Genomic DNA, 16,354 nt, shown 5'->3' with positions numbered 1-16,354 from the left:
TCAAGTTAGATTTAAAGTGATCATGCTGTTAAAAATGCAATTGGAATGAGAAAGAGCGGGTGGGATATTTAGCCCTGTTTCTGGAAAAAGTTTACTGACAAAGTCATTTCGCTTCTGTAGACTCTGAAGAAGAATATTTTGATTTTGAGGAAGGCTCTGAACCAACTGACAGTTCAGTAATTAAAGGAGAAGAAATAACAAAAGAGGAGCCTGCTCAGGAGGAACTGACAGATCTTCACCTCAAGTTTGAAATTAAAGAAGTAGGTATCTAATTCTGTTTTCTCCTGCCTAAAGAATACTTAAAAAAAATCCAATATTCTTTTACCAGTATTCTCCAGATTCGTGGATGCAGAAACATAATCACCAAACAAAAAACCCTCATGTACACACGTACATATTTCTATGCATATGAGGTATTTCTTGTCTGTATGGGATGCATATAAAAAAACCATGATGCATACACACAGATGTTTAAAAAAAAAAGAAAAAAGTCCATTATTGGAGTATTTTTACTAGAAAAAATTAGTACCAACTCATAATTAGGGGGTAGGGAGTGGGAATTTTGTACTGGAGAAACAAAGTCAGTCCCTGGCAGGTCTCTTGCAAAGAGAAAATCCCCAAATATTTTTTGTATTTACATCTTTCACCATCAATCACTGCTTCTTTCTATTATATACTCTAAAATCTGTAATAAAAACAGTGCTTCCAACAAAGCAGGGAGGGCATTAATCTTGCACTTTTGTTGTTGGCTCAAATGGTGAGAATACTGCATTTGAAAAGATGGCATAACTGCATTTCTTGTTTATCCAGGTTTTAGTAGAACTCACCAGACAAAAGAAAATTGAGGAAACAGTACTTGTATTTGATGTAATGCATCTTGGGACAGAAGCTACTGTCAAAACCTATAATTTAGCAGCTGTATCTTATTTGAAGAAAATAAGCTTGGATTACTATGGAATTGGAGGTAATAAGCAGTGGCAGAGAATTGGACTTCTGAGTGTGTAGCAGTTAGTTGGAGCTCTCCTGTGCCTTGTGCTCTCTGAAATACAAATGTTATTTCAGTTTCCCAGTTAATGTGCAGCTGTCCATTGCAGTGCTTGTGCCATTGATACAGTTGATAAGCTCTAAACTCTTACCATAATGCTTATGGGATAGATAAATGGCTTAAAGCTCAGTCTTTGGATGGAGAAGGGATTTGCCATTTTGGACTTAGCAAAGAGAAACTAGTGATTCATATTTTGTGGTGCAATGTATTTTAGCAAATGGTACTGAAATTTAATCCCTACCTTCAAGGCAAAAATTGTTTGTTTTTCTGAAAGAACAGAAATTATCCTAATTCTTGTTTATCTCATGTGGTGTTTTACAGGTAAAAAAGCACCCATTCATCTAATTAGTTCTTCAGACAAGCCTGGCTTAGACCTTCTGAAGGTGGAATATATCAAGGTATACATAAAGCTTTTTAAAATTATTTTTAAAGCATTTCTATGCATTCTTAATAGCTAGTCCTAAACCTACTATTCGGAGCCAGGTGGATTATTCTGTATCTCTTGAAGAGGACAGTGACTGGTTGGAATTAATATTAACCTTCATGCAAATCATTATTTTCAGGCTGACAGAAACGGGCCACAGTTTCAGACAGTTTTTAACAACACTGAACAGATGATTCAAGTGAGTGTTTACAGATTTTTTTTGCTTATTTTCTTTTGGTTTGTTTGCTCAGAACAGAGGAATTATTAAGAAGTGTTTTGCTTTCCTGTTTTCCTGCCTTCCAGCAGGAGATTTCAGGAGTTAAAACGTCCTTGAAAATTTTTATACCACTTAAGAACAGAATTTTTGTCTGTTGAACTTCTGAAAAAGTGTCTGTCTAGCTCATGTGGATTAAATTCAAACCGCTGTAAGAATGAACGTTCTCATGCATCAGGGATCATGACATTCAGGGCCCCAGTATGGGAAACTATAGTGGAGTCACAAAGTCTTTCTCTTTTCTGTCAAATAATCAGCACTCTGTTGTGAGTGCCATGTATATTCAGCACTCTGTTGGCTATCTTTTATAAGGTGTCTAAATCCATGTCTGAGTGTGTGGGCTTTTTTTTTTACTAATGGTGTCTTTGAGCCAGATTTTAGTCTAAGGAAAAAAGAGTGACTGGAGGCATTCTTGAAATAAAGTACAAAGGATGGTGTTTTTTGTGATAGGTCATTTCTCTTCTTTATACCTTTATGACATTATTTTTCCTGCCTTATTTTAGTGTGAAGACTGAAATACTTCACTTGTTATGTAATAGTTTTAGAGTGTCCATAGATTTCATCTGAGAGCTTTAGTTACTGAAATCCTTTTGCCAAAAAGCAAAAGCTTTTTTCCCTGAAGCTGCAGCAGGAGATGAGAGTTCAGTGCTGCTGAGTTACCTGTCTTCATACTATGGGCTAGTGTTAATGTCAAGAGAACTGAATTTTCTGTACATCATCTGGAGCTGCTGTTGCCTTGCAGCTCTTCAATGGGACTTCTGTGCCTGGAAGAATTGCATTTGGGCTCTATTTCCAGTTCCAATCCCATTTAAGTGGACAACTTTTATTAAACTACATAGCAGGCACTTATTTACCTTTTAGACTCTTTAGTGGAATTATTGAGGAATATTCAAAATACCTACATGTTAGCCACCTGCCATAGTACTGTTACTGCAGGAGCATTCAAGCCCAAGGCTGTGTTTGAAAAAATCAATTTTGCATCGCTTGTTTTTGTACTGAGGAGGTTATAGGTTAGCAGTTACAGCTCTGAGAGCTGGGTTGTTGCTTGGTTGCCTTACTTTCTAAGTTTAACTCCTTTCTGCTTTACAGAAAGCTTTTTCCTTTATGATCTGTTGCTGGCCACACATGCAGCTTTTCTGTTTGCAAGGAATGGTTCTGTTGCACTGGGTGCTTTTGCACCTCAGTCAGACTCTGACATTTCTAAGTAACTGATCATATGCACTCTCATGTTTTCAACAGGTAACTTTTTCATCACTTGACCTCCTGTTGCATACAGAGGCCCTTATGTCTGCTGTCAGTTTTCTAACAGCTGTTAGTCCATCAGGCAGTGAAAGAAGTGGAGAGACACCATCCAAAGAAAAAAAGCAAGAAGATGACTCTAGATTGAAGAAAGGTACAGTTGTGATTATCCAAATGATGGTTCTAGAAGGATGTTTTGAATACTGGCAAAGCAAATCCAGAGAAACACAATTAGCTTTGTAGAAACAAAGATGAAAGTGAAAATATGAGTTATAGGTGCCTTAAAAATCCCACCTTCTCTTATTTCTAGTGTCTAAACCTTCCAAGGATAAGGATGTGTTTGACTTCAAGCTTTTTGCCAAGCTGGATGCCTTTTGTTTAAATATTTGTGATGAAAAAAAGAACATTGCAGAGATCAAGATACAAGGTATTGAATTCTTTATTAGAAGTAACTGCTCTGGTAATCTAATTTCAAAGCAATTGCTAATCATTGGACTAAAAAAATGGTGTAAATATGTAGCATCTGTTTTTATTTATTTGTTTATTTATTGTTATCTGTGCAAGAATGGCTTGTTGTCCCATTTTCAAAGTCAGCCTTCAAATCTGTCATAATGTTTTGGCCTCCAGCTAGAAAGATGTGCTATGTTATTACTTAAATAATTAGGTTCATCCTTTGAGGGAGCTTGATTGTGGGTGACTTTTCATGTTGGACTAAGTGTTGGATATTTTTATGGTATACCGTAATGTTATTTAGGATAAATAATAATGTAGGATAAGAAAACCCCTTCAAATTGTTTTCTTTAGTTTTTAACCCTAGGGGTTTGTTTGGGTTCCTTGTTTTGGTTTTGTTTGCTTGATTGGTTTTGCCCCTTGGAAGGGCTACCAATAATTCTTTGGGGGAGTTTCACTTCTGTCTGGCTTTAACTGCCATCCTCATAGTTGGTAACACTCTCTTATGAATACTTAAGAATGTGTGATAGCCAAGAATAATAGTGCAGTTCAAAAGTCTTTCACTTGTGCCCATCTCTAAATCATATAATGTACCCACACAAGATTGTGTATGCAAAAATATTGGATTAAAATAGTTCAGTATAGTAACATCTTTCCTGATAGAAAATCTCAATGCATTCACTCAATAGCTTGCATATTAAGAAGTGGATGATTGATTGAGTCTTTTTCTGTGAATAGTAGCTCAGTTATTTCCAGACATGATTGTTTTTGAGACAGTATTTGTATTAGAAGTATTTCCAGTTTGTTTTCGTTGAAGCTGTAGTGCAGTCATTCTTTAAGTAACTTAGTAACTTTTCCTCACTTCCTCTGCTGGTGTCCTCACCCTGAAAATCACTGTTACTTCTGCTGTGCAAGACTGTTTCTATTTTTGTACTTTGCAGGTCTTGACTCATCTCTTTGCCTTCAGCCAAGCCACACTGTATTCTTTGCCCGACTTAAGGACATAGTTGTCACAGATGTTGATCCAAGGACCCTTCATAAAAAAGTACTCAACTACCAGATTTTAACTTTTACTTGATTCTTGGTTAGTTTGATGTGTATAAAAGTTAAATGTATTACACACTCCACTTTTCTAAAAGTATTTGATGTGTCATGAATAAGTACTTTCAAATAAGATACATTGTAAAGAATAATTTTCATATTACAAGTATGGATGTTTGAAAGGATTAGAAAAACTAGTAATCTAGTTTGTAGTCTGATAGGCTGATGGTATCATTTGTTCTTTGTGTTATTACCTTTGTAGAAGCTGCTGATGGCTGGTGGGTGCTGTTTCTCTCTTTCTAGGCTGTGTCTATAGTGGGAGATGAAGTTTTCAGTTTCAATCTGACATTAAATCCTCATGCTACTGAGGGAGAAGCCTACACTGACATGTCAAAAGTGGATGGAACTGTATGTTTGAAAGTGGGCTGCATCCAGCTGGTGTACCTTCACAAATTTCTCATGTCTCTCCTGGTGAGTCTTATTTCCCTTTGTATGTTTCTGCAGCATTCTCAGATTAGTCTTCTGGGCTGTGCTCTCAGTACAAGTGTTCAGCTTCAGTTTCTAAAAGAGAAGAGATGGGTTTAATTTTTCCTGTGTACTGTTAAAAACTTTGGTAAGCAACTGATTTAAATTTCAGTTGGGTCACTTCCCACTCCCAGTTTTGGAAATAGAGACAAACTTGGTGCTGTTGAGGTAGCTTGGGGGTTTTATGTTTGTTGTCCTTTCCACCCTAGCAAAATTCAAAGTTCATTGCAAACATATCAGAGCTAACACTAGAGGCAAATGTTTCTGCAAGGTAAGTGTCATGGTGCCTGCAAATTAACCAGTGTAAATATCGGTGTGTTTGAGTACCCTAATGATAGCTTTTTCAATAAAACACCAGTGGGCTTTCTCTCATTCAATAGGTTCTTTAATAGGAATTCAGTAGTATTCAGGGAGGGCAAGAAGGGCTTTCAAAATTGGGTCCCTAAAAGCTAATGAGCTAAGGAGTCTTGCAGCTAGAGGAAAGAAATAAAAACAAAGATGAATTTAGAATAATTGGATTGCACTGGTTAGTACTTCTTTGACCCTCCATTAGAGGTCATGACAGAAGGTACTCAGTTGTCTTTTCCTGTGGAAAATTCAACAGAGTAGGCAGCATAATTGGTGGATGATGATGTACAATGAGAAAGTAACCTAGAGTAAAAACTGTTGACAGATATTTCTCCTTTCTCATCAACTGCTTTTCTAGACCTTTTTGAACAACTTCCAGACAGCCAAGGAGACACTGAGTGCTGCTACAGTCCAGGCTGCAGAAAAGGCTGCTACCAGTGTGAAAGACCTGGCCCAAAGGAGTTTTCGGCTTGCAATGGACATTCACTTGAAAGCACCAGTTATAGTTATCCCCCAGTCCTCCATTTCCCCCAATGCAATAGTAATAGATCTTGGCTTGATTAAGGTTCAGAATCAGTTTGTCTTGGTGTCCTCAGAAGACAGTTCACTCCCTCCAGTCATTGACAAAATGGATGTGCAGCTGACAAAGCTGAAACTGTCGAGGTAGGGTGACTGTAGAACATTAATGTTCTTGCCTAGAAACTGTGGTTGGTGCTAGTGTTAAATATTTGGTAGTAAAATGCCTTTTATCTTAGAGCAGCTAGATCAATAATAAAATCAGAAACTGTTCTGCTTAGGAAAGTGGTGCTACATTTGAAATTTTAAGATTTGCAAAAATCTAACCTGTGACTTCCAACTTCCCGACTGTTTTCTTTTCTTTTCTTTTCTTTTCTTTCCTTTCTGTGTTTCAAGGATCACTTTGGAGACAGATTTGTCACATCCAGATATTCAGATACTTCACCCTATTAATTTAAGCCTTTCTGTGAAACGAAATCTCTCTGCAGCTTGGTTTCACAAGTTACCAGTCTTGGAGGTCACAGGGTATCTGGATACAATGAATGTAAGTCTTGTGAGAAGGTGGTGATAATACTTAGTGTGAGAGCAACCCTTAATGTTATTTCTGGGCACAAAGGGGCAACAAGCTGCAGATTTTTAGTAGGTGTGGAGTGGATTTCAGCAATGTAATAGGATTTAACCCTGCCTAGATGAATGTAGTGGTTTGAAAGGATCACATAAATGGTTTTGTGACCAGTTCTCTGAGGAAGAATTCTTTGATGTGTTTTAGTTTTGTCTTTTTTAGAAACTGGTTCTTCTTGAGAGGAGTTTAAATTAATGCAAACATTTGCTTTAGTAACTCCAGCTTCCTACTTTCCCATCACCCTTGAGTGGGATACTTGTTTTTTGTGGCATTTTATGTACTGTGAAAGAAAGTATCAGGGACATCTTGGGTGAAACTGAAATGAAAATATCATGAAGGGGCATGTCATTGACAGGAATGTGTTAAAAGCATAGGTACATTAAATGCTGCAATGTATATTGATACAGCACTGGAGGTCAAAACCATTAATCTCCTCAGACTTTTACAATAAGTGGTGGAAAGAATTTAATTTTTTTATTGAAGGGATGATTCTGCTGGCAAATTAGTTGTAAATATGCACTTTTCTTGCTAGGAAACATTGTTCTCCTTTGTCAGCATGTGATAAGTCCAAGGAACAATGTGTTTTCCTGAGAATTGTGATCTGCAAAACTTTTTAGGTTGTGTTAAGTCAAGAGGATTTGAACGTCTGTCTCAAAGTGTTGACGGAAAACCTGGGTGAAGCAGAAGAAACTCAAAAGGATGCAAAATCAGTACTGCAAAAGGAAGGTCAGAGATAGAATTTGTCATTAATACTAAGTGTGTTTGCTTTCAGGAGTAAGGAAAAGCATTTATTATCTGGAAAGAAAGTTTAGATCTGAGAGTATGGTAATAAGCTGAGTCTAACTGATAAAGTCTTCTTTTTAGTTTTGCATGCACAGTGTTCATACTTTGATACTTCAAAATATTGGAAACATTACAAGACAAAATTTGGTAATTGTGTTAGCTAAGTTGTCAAGGAACTTGCCAAGCAAGATATTGAGATGTCAGAGTCATCTTGTTGCCAGAACATGTTTCTATTTCCTTTTCATGCTCTGAAGTTAAAGGCTCTGCTTACGGAACTGTTACTGACTTATCTTAGGTGAATGTAATCCATCTGAATGAATAAAAGAATTGGATGTGTTTCTTGAGCTAAACAAATGGTGGCAGTTTCAAACGTTAAGCAATATATTGAATGTTCCAGGTAAAATGAAAGAACTGGAGAGATCAGTTTGGATTCAGGATAAGAGTGTTTCAGAAGGAATGCTGTCTGAAAAGAGAAAACTAACGTTAAATGAAGATGTAATCAATATGCTGCTTAATTTTGAAATCAAAGAGGTATGTATCCATCTGTACAACTTATTCAATCTGAACCCAGTACTCATCTGCTTCTTAGAACTAGTGGGCTATAAAGTCCATTTTAATAGTTTGACTTGGCAGCTAAAAGAAAACAAGAGGAACCAGAGCAAGGGCCAGGGGAAATCTTTAGCAAATTGGCCCTGTAGGGTCTGTGTATAAAAATGCAAAATGTCTAGATTAATATTATGTTTCACATTTTAGCCTGTTTATAACTGCCAGGCATGTCTGAACAACTTCACTGAAATATTGAACTTTACTTCCCTTTCCATATTCAAGGTTGTAATAACCTTGATGAAACAGGTTCAGAAGGAGAGATATCCATTGCATATTCTAACTGTGCTACAGCTTGGGACCAAAACCAAAATTAGAAATCATGAATTGGCTGCAGCTGCATATCTGAAAAAAATTACAATGAGATGCACTGAAATAAATGGTAAGTCTTCTAGGGAACTGATACAGTCAGTAGAGTGTGTGCAACTGGATTTATAGCCAGAGGATAACATATAGTAACCAATAATGGTGGGGGAAAGGGCAATTTAGATAGCATGAATCTGTTTTACCTGGTACCAAGTTTTACTGCCATTGCTGGAGTTAATGTATTTAAGCAAGAATGGTGTTCCTGAGAAGTATTCCATCTGTTCAGTGAGTTTTGATGAGCTTCTTTTCTGTGCTTTATGACCAGTTCTGGCAGCACTGGAAATGCCAGTCTAGTAGTCTAGACTTGACTAATCTAGTAACAGTTCAAACTGCCAGTGAAGTGATAACTGAAACAGCCGTTTATCCAAAGCAGAGTGTGAAAACATGAAGGTAGGAATACAAAAAACTTTCCATTTTAAATCTTGTTTCAAGAAAAAGGTAAGTTTTACTTGTTTAATTTAAAATGAAGTGACTATAACATTTCACAAAATAATGCTTCATGTGTAGCTTCTCCGTTAAAATAGCTGTTTACTTTCACTATTTCAGCAAGAATAGTATCTAATTAGTATGTCATAGAGAATTAGCATGGAGACATTGCATAGGTGGAGTAAAGCTTGAGTGGAAACACTTCACATTTTTATTTCTTTGTTTGCAGACTCAAAAGGAGATCCTCTTTGCATTCTTAATTCCTCAAGTGAGACAGATGAACATCTTTTGAAAATGGAATATATTAAGGTTTCAATACATTTTCAGTAAAATTACATGGGGAATAAAGTGAGGCTTCCATACTTAGCCTGTAGATTTGTATCTAAAACTTACCAAGGTCTTCTCCCAAATACCTGTTTTTCAGTTTAACATTTCATTTTATTCTCCACTGCTTCCATATAGTTCTTGCTTCATAAGTCACTGTTATTACTGAAATCACTGGCAAGACAAATATTTGTTTGTGTTCTATGTGTACAGCACAAATGCGTACCTGTGTGAAACTTAACAGGTGTGATGGCCTTTGCCTGTGCAAGTGGAGAGTGATAACCTACAGGTGATAAAACTGGCATTTGAAGAGTGATATGTTGGTAGCTTAAAAAAGCCTTTAAAAATTGCATGAATATTTGGGAATCTGACAGATTGTAGAACCAGTGGGCTCCTCAATACTCTTATCTGGAATGGCATCATTTACGTAGTGAAAAATAGATTAATTTGTACTGGCAAAGTGTTAAGCATAAATTGATCCAGTTTAAATAGATTCTAGATGAGACAAAGTTTTGTAACTAGCCAGTTGAATTTTCACAAAATATGTGCTATGAAATGTCTCTGAGCAGAGCATTGTGAGTAAACCATTCTGGTTATCTTGCTTGTGCATTATTTGAAGAACTTGTTTGTTCAGACTTCATCACTTTCCTATGTTTTCTTTTGCAATTGGAATAATCCTTTCGTGTGGGCTAAATTCAAATAATTCAGTTAATAAAATTATTCATAATTATTATTAATTATTGGCCATTTCAGTAGAGACTCACAGTATCCCTTTTCTTTTTTTTTCCCCTTTAGGCTGATCCTGATGGACCAGACTTTGTTACTACTTACCAAAGCACCAAGCAAAACATCAATGTAAGTACTGGATGTACTTAATTTTGTTTTTTTAAGTTTTTCAAATCATAGCAGCAGTGTTAGTTTCTCTCTTTTTTCTTCTCATTGAAGAGGAAAAATAAGGGAACAAAACCAACCCCAAAACCAAAGCCCTGACTCTCATTATTAAAACCTACTGCTTTATATTTAACTACTTCAAAGACAAATCCAGATAGAAAAAAAGGATTTTTTTAAGGAAGTATTTATTGTAATAATTTTTTAAAATTAAAAACTATACATTTTTTGCTATACATTTTTACATTTTAACTGTTAGCACGTGCTTTGTTTCTGGAGTGATACACTTGGCAGAGAGCTAAACCACAGCCTTGTGTTTCTGAGCTTGTAACAGTAACGGTGAAATTGAGATGTGAGCTGGAATGTCCAAGCAGCATTCTCAGGGGTCTTGAGTGCAATTAGTCCTTTTACTTCTCCTGAAAGCAGCTATTAATGAGTAATTTTCCATGGCTTCAGTGACTTCTGAAATAAGCATGTCATTCTGCTTTTAAAATGTTTCCTTTAAAACATTTTAAAGTGGTGGGTCAAGCTGCTTCTTGAGGGCCTTATGTGAAATAAGTGGCTGGTGCTGGGTTTCACTAAGTAATACTGGCAGGAGTAGTTGCTGCTCATATACTCCCTGTTCTGATTGCAAATTTTGAATCTTAGGGGTTTTTTTTCTGTTGTTGTACCATATCTCCTAAAACAACTTCACACGTGGTTCTGAAGTTGTCAATCAAAGTGCTGAATGAAATGCAATGAAATGAAATGCAGCAGAACTAAAGAGAGTGTCCTGAAGAGGCATGACCACATGAGGCATCAATTTTTAGATTGGCCAACAGTTCCTCTGTAGTTGTTGTAAGCTTCTCTTCCCTAGCTCCCTCATCTCTTCTGGAGCTTGTGAAGTTGAAGGGGATGGAGATAGAAGAGTCAAATACTTGTGAAATTGAGCAAGAGGCTTTTTTCCTTGATTCTATGGCAGCAACTCTGAGTTGTTAGGGTATAAACTGCTACTCAATCACAATATGACTTTGTCTCCTTGCCTTGGTTTTAGGTCATCTTTTCCTGTTTGGATATAGTACTTCACACAGAGGCTTTGCTTTCCATCATGAGTTTCCTCACCTTCAGTGTTCCATCAGGTGGTCTTCCCAGTACTGATAAATCATCAGACCACAAGCCTCAAATGAAAGAACAGGAAAAAGGAAGTACTCTTAGAGCAGGTAGTGTCATATTAGACGGGCTGTACTTCTGTTGTTTAACGGAATCTCACCTGCAGTTTCAAAGGATATTATTTCCAATGACAGCATTGCAGTCTATTTGGTGTAAAACAAAGCATACACAACTGTAAATGAGGAGAAAATAATCTCATTAAAAAAGCCCAGCAGACATTTTTCCTGTTGCTTAATCTTACAACTTCTCCTTACTCAATATCACTTTTCCCTGGGTGGTGGCCTGATTTTTATAATAAAAGGTGAATAAATGATGTTGCAGTATGCAGCCTTGCCAAAAGTTTAGTGTCACAACCATGTAGCTTTGCAATCTGAAGGCTTTAAAGAGTGCTTACATTGCTGAAAATAAATACTGCTCTGGGGAAGCAAAGGGAAATTCTGAACTGAAGGGGTGGTGTGTTGATTTTAAGTATGGGTCTTAGTAACTTGAAATAGTAAGACCTTTTGCATGGAAGCCCCTGAATATTTCGTCAGGTCCTGTGTTGTTGATTCTTGTGCTTATAACGTTGTTTGTGAAATTCAAGGTTTTCTAATCTTAAAACTATTGGGACTGAGTCCAGTGGCTGTTACGTTTTGTGTTTGTACAGTGTTGCTGTAGCTAATATGCCTAAATTGGCTTTGCTATTTGACACAGAGAGGAGCATTTCTCATGTGTTGAGACAGTGTTTCAAATAATGTAGTGTATACTGCATTCAGCAACTAATGCACGAAAAGTAGGTATTAATGAGGAGAAAAGACATCATTTTGATGGCTTTTTGCCTGTGTTGGTTGGTGACGGTTTGTGTGCCTGAAGGAAACTGTTAATAAATGACTTTTTTCACATTTTGACTAAGGATTATCATATCTTTTAGGGAATGACTGCAGGTTGCTTTTGAATAGTTCTTTTATTTACAAAACTACTAGTCTAATATTTGTTTTAAACAGTGGGCTTGTAATACTTGAACTCCTGGTGTGTCTCTTGTGTTTCCTATCCAGTGTCTGGTGATGCAGCCCATGATGATGTCTCTGAACTAAAACTCACTGCAAAGCTAAATGCATTCAGTATTACAGTGTGTGATCAGACCTGTAGAATTGCAGACATTAGAATACAAGGTGAGGTGTTTTTAATTTAAATATTAGATGAAGCTGTCTGTAGGCAGAAATAGGCTGTTTCCCTCCATTCACTTCTAAAAGGCCAGTGTGTGCACTGCAGATGTCTCTAACATGTTTAAATATATTTTGATTGTATGAAATGGTCTGGAAAAAAATGTTTGACTCAGAAAACAAAGACAATTTCGAAGTGTAGTAAAATTAAAAGAAGTGAAGGCACTGTGTTTTAGATGACACAGACTGCTTTTTTTTAATCCTAGGTAATGTTGGGGAATTGTATTCTACTCTTGGAATCATGTTATGTTGGCAACTTTGTCATGTGCAGTAAGGCCCTGACTTCTCTCTCAGGCTTAGCATTCATTGTTACATAGCAGAAGGCTGGATTCTAAGCTGTTATTATTCTTTATATTCAGTAGTAAATAATTCTGGGGGTTGGTTTGTTTGTTTGCTTTTTAGCAGAAGTGTTTACTTAGAAATTTGTTGAAGTGCATTTATTTCCTTCTTTCTTTTATTTCATTCAGGAATGGATGCATCTGTGGCTATGAAGCCTAAAAAGATTAAAGTGTTCTCCAGACTTGAGGACATTGTAATTACAAATGTTGATCCAAAAACAATCCATAAAAAGGTAATGTGTTGAGCAGATTGTAAACAGCTGAAGAGACCCAGTTTTTCAAGTGATTTAGTGACAGCACTGCAGTTTAATTTGCTGTGTAATAGAATGCAATGTATGATGTAATACTCAGCAAAATTTATTGGTTAATTTCCTTCCCCTCAGAGAAAAAAAACATTCTTCCATTTAATGTTTAGTTCTTTTTAATTACGTTTGCACTGGTATATTTAATTTTGAATAGCTGGGGTTAAATATAAAATGGGCTATAGATAAGCAAGTGAGAAGAGGCATGTACTAAGAAATAGGTGATTTCTGTTTTGTGCCTACCACGTGTCCAAGTACTGCTCATAAGCTGCCATTGATCTTCTTGGGGAAATACTTTTTGTTTCAGAAATACCTGGTAGTATTAACCATGTGGACTTGATCTTCTAGGCTGTCTCCATAATGGGAGATGAAGTGTTTAGATTTCACATGTCACTTTATCCAGATGCCACTGCAGGGGAAGCCTATGCTGATATGTCAAGGGTGGATGGTAAAATGTCTCTGAAAGTGGGCTGCATCCAAATAATTTACCTACATAAGTTCTTTATGTCTCTCTTGGTAAGACATTCGTTTAAGTTCTTTTCTTGACATTAAAAGTTCTTTTTAATGAGATAAAATGCAATCAGCTCTTTTTGACCTGTACCTGGTGGTGAGCTGATGTGCAAGCACATAGAAGTATTTTGCTGAAGAGTTACCACTTAAGTTGCACTGCTTTAGAGAAGATTGCTAAGGAGAATGATGACAGAAGAAGTAATGAATAGAGCTGATAGCTTTAACAGTATCTTAAAAATTACACAGTTAAATAACGTGTAAGCTTATTCATGATTTTAATGTCTTTCTCTTTTGAAATGAGTATGGTTGAATTAGGAATTTCATATTTATACCAAAGGTCTTAATTTTTCTTAAATTTACATTTTGCCTGGAGCTTGCCTTTTTTTGAGACACTTATTTGCTTTCATGGGACTTTTTCCTTTTTTCCCTACCTGTGAATAGAACTTCCTAAACAACTTCCAAGCGGCACAGGCAGCCCTGACTGCAGTCACTGTGCAGGCAGCAGAAATGGCTGCTTCCAGCATGAAGGACTTTGCTAAAAAGAGCTTCCGCCTCCTAATGGATGTCAACTTGAAAGCTCCAGTCATAGTTGTCCCTGAATCTTCAGTTTCCCCTAATGCTTTGGTAGCTGATCTTGGCTTAATCAGAGTTCAGAATGAATTCAAGCTGGTGTCTTCAGAAGAATCTCCTCTTCCTCCAGTCATTGACAACATGGATGTGCAGCTGACTCACTTGAAATTATCAAGGTGAACATGAAGCTTTTTCCTGAGTTGAAGTGTCTTTGTAAAGGAAAAGTGTCCGTGTTCTGTATGCAGCATTTTTCTCTTATTTGAACATGGTAGGCAATGAGAACATAGTAAAACCAAGTAAGTAACCTTGCCAAGCTAAGTTTAGGAGTGCTTTTAGATAGAATCACAGGTCTTCAGTCTCTAAACCTTCTTGGAAACAAAGGAATGATAGCACAGTAACACAAATTCATCTGGAGTGCATACGTGCATATGAGCTTATTCTTAAATTAATTATGCCTGTAATTTTGCTAGATTAATATGATATTATTTGGTCTTCTGCAGCTAGTCAACATTTTCCCTCTGTTACTTCCACTGTCTTTTTTAGGTGCATTATATCCACAGATTCACAACCAGATTCTGAAATTCTGTGTCCTGTGAGTTTGACTTTACTGGTCCAGAGAAATTTAGCAGCAACATGGTATCATAAAAGCCCAACAATTGGTATCAAAGGAGACCTAAAACCAATGCAGGTAATATCATGAGTAATTAAAACTATATCAAAAGTTACACAGGTTCTCAGAGTAGTCCTCAGCTTAGTTAAGGAGCTTGTAAACTCATTTCATTTTGTGTCCTTTACAGTATGTTGAAAGACTTCCAGCTGGATCATCCAGTTTATAGATTTGTTAGAATTTTGATACTGTATAAAGAATAGTTTTGGTGTAACTGCATGCAAATGGAATAAAATGTGGCTGGAGGTCCGTTGGAGCTATACATGGACTCCACTGCTAGTAAAATCTTTGAGGTTATTTGTTGAGTTACCATTTAAAAATAAAATTTGACAATTCTAGTTGTTTAATCTGTAACATTCAGGTTATTTGAATGCTTAGTAGATGTACTAAGAATGAAAAGGTTATCTCTAATACACAACAATTTAAAATTATCTTTCAGAGGGAGGGCTCTATTTTTCTTTTCCTGCATTAACTATGTGGATTTTAGTGGGTAAAACCAAACTGGGGCACCTTTTCCTCGTTCCTGAGCCCTTTTACTTGTTCATTCCTGTATCTGTGCTGTGGCCAAGTGTCACACTGGTGAAGCACAGAGAAATAAGAGATTTAAAAGAGTACCAGCAAAATTAATCAAATGTAGGAAAAATATTCTTACACTGTGTACCGTGGGCTAAGTAACTGCATCTTGTCACTTAGTACTGCTTTCTTTTTTGTGATTCTGTAATGTTATGATTGGATACTTATTCAATAAATCTTTGAAGGCCTACTGAATGGCAGTTGCTTTAGTGTATACAATGCAAATCTTGACTTTAATGTTTTCAGGTCATTACTTTGGATTACTGAATTGTTGAGAAGTGCTTATGTTTATCAATTACCCATATTTTTAATAGGTAAAGATCCTTTACAAGTCTAGACAGTGTTTACCATATGAACTATCATTTCTTCTTGTAACTCCTGTTTATAACAAGTAAAAAATTATATAGGAGAAATGGGCAGATAATTTAGATTATTTTGGAGAGGATAAATTTGACTACCCACTTTGTTTCTGCTGGAAGCAGCCCATTGTTTCTCCTCAATGCTTGCATACTGTGTTGCAAGAAATGTTGTCACCAAAAATGAGCTTGTGGTTTTATCACTTTACAGATTGCACTCAGTGAAGATGACCTAACTGTTATCATGAAAATTTTACTTGAAAACCTTGGAGGGGCTTCTTCCCAGCCAAATACTGTGCAAGGGAATATTGAGGATATGCAGATAGCTAAAAAAGGGAAAGCTCCACATGAATCTGGTGGCTCTGAGGGTATGTTCAATTCAAAGGCTGAATATGTGTAGGCAGAGGGCTGTTTGCAAGTTCAAATACCATATTTTTCTGAAGACCTACAAATTGTTTTAACTGTTACAAATATATTGTATACATGAAAAGTTATAAATAAGAATGTATGGACTTACATGGAGTGTGAGCTCCTGATGGTCAGATGTTTGTGTGATGTGTTTTTTGTAATTAATTTCTCATACGACGGTATTCTTCAGTTTATGTCAGTCACTCTTCTAACTGCATGTGGTTAAAAAAGAAAAAAGCCAAATCACCTACCCCAGAATGTTTATGACAATTATAACAATCGAGGAAGATATTTGTATTCAAATAGTTTGTCAATGTAATCAGTGCATGTCTCTGGGTGAAATATTGTTTACATTTTGCCAAAATCTCTTTTTTCCCCGAACTTGACATTCTCAATGTCAAAAAG

General features: G+C 36.4%; 1 protein-coding gene across 8 annotated transcripts in view; it reads left to right on the top strand.

Annotated features, from left to right (window-relative positions):
* Window positions 1–16,354, top strand: part of VPS13C (vacuolar protein sorting 13 homolog C) — a 74,623-nt gene that overhangs the window by 23,232 nt on the left and 35,037 nt on the right. For all 8 annotated transcript variants that reach the window (XR_011003856.1, XM_068204202.1, XM_068204207.1 and 5 more), the window contains 22 exons: window positions 121–260; window positions 811–964; window positions 1,367–1,443; window positions 1,609–1,668; window positions 2,983–3,136; window positions 3,293–3,409; window positions 4,374–4,477; window positions 4,777–4,944; window positions 5,705–6,009; window positions 6,259–6,406; window positions 7,102–7,210; window positions 7,665–7,798; window positions 8,096–8,252; window positions 8,892–8,971; window positions 9,782–9,841; window positions 10,908–11,073; window positions 12,058–12,174; window positions 12,693–12,796; window positions 13,214–13,381; window positions 13,817–14,121; window positions 14,489–14,633; window positions 15,753–15,909. Coding sequence is in view for 7 of the 8 variants with exons in the window: in XM_068204202.1 (XP_068060303.1) it covers window positions 121–260; window positions 811–964; window positions 1,367–1,443; window positions 1,609–1,668; window positions 2,983–3,136; window positions 3,293–3,409; window positions 4,374–4,477; window positions 4,777–4,944; window positions 5,705–6,009; window positions 6,259–6,406; window positions 7,102–7,210; window positions 7,665–7,798; window positions 8,096–8,252; window positions 8,892–8,971; window positions 9,782–9,841; window positions 10,908–11,073; window positions 12,058–12,174; window positions 12,693–12,796; window positions 13,214–13,381; window positions 13,817–14,121; window positions 14,489–14,633; window positions 15,753–15,909 (3,129 nt within the window). In the remaining variant the exon portion in view is untranslated. The remainder of the gene's footprint in view (window positions 1–120; window positions 261–810; window positions 965–1,366; window positions 1,444–1,608; window positions 1,669–2,982; window positions 3,137–3,292; window positions 3,410–4,373; window positions 4,478–4,776; window positions 4,945–5,704; window positions 6,010–6,258; window positions 6,407–7,101; window positions 7,211–7,664; window positions 7,799–8,095; window positions 8,253–8,891; window positions 8,972–9,781; window positions 9,842–10,907; window positions 11,074–12,057; window positions 12,175–12,692; window positions 12,797–13,213; window positions 13,382–13,816; window positions 14,122–14,488; window positions 14,634–15,752; window positions 15,910–16,354) is intronic.

The sequence above is a fragment of the Anomalospiza imberbis genome, chromosome 13 (genome assembly GCF_031753505.1).
Source record: "Anomalospiza imberbis isolate Cuckoo-Finch-1a 21T00152 chromosome 13, ASM3175350v1, whole genome shotgun sequence".
NCBI lineage: Eukaryota > Metazoa > Chordata > Aves > Passeriformes > Viduidae > Anomalospiza > Anomalospiza imberbis.
Note: the sequence above shows the minus strand (reverse complement) of the source record. Positions and strands in the feature narration are given on the sequence as shown.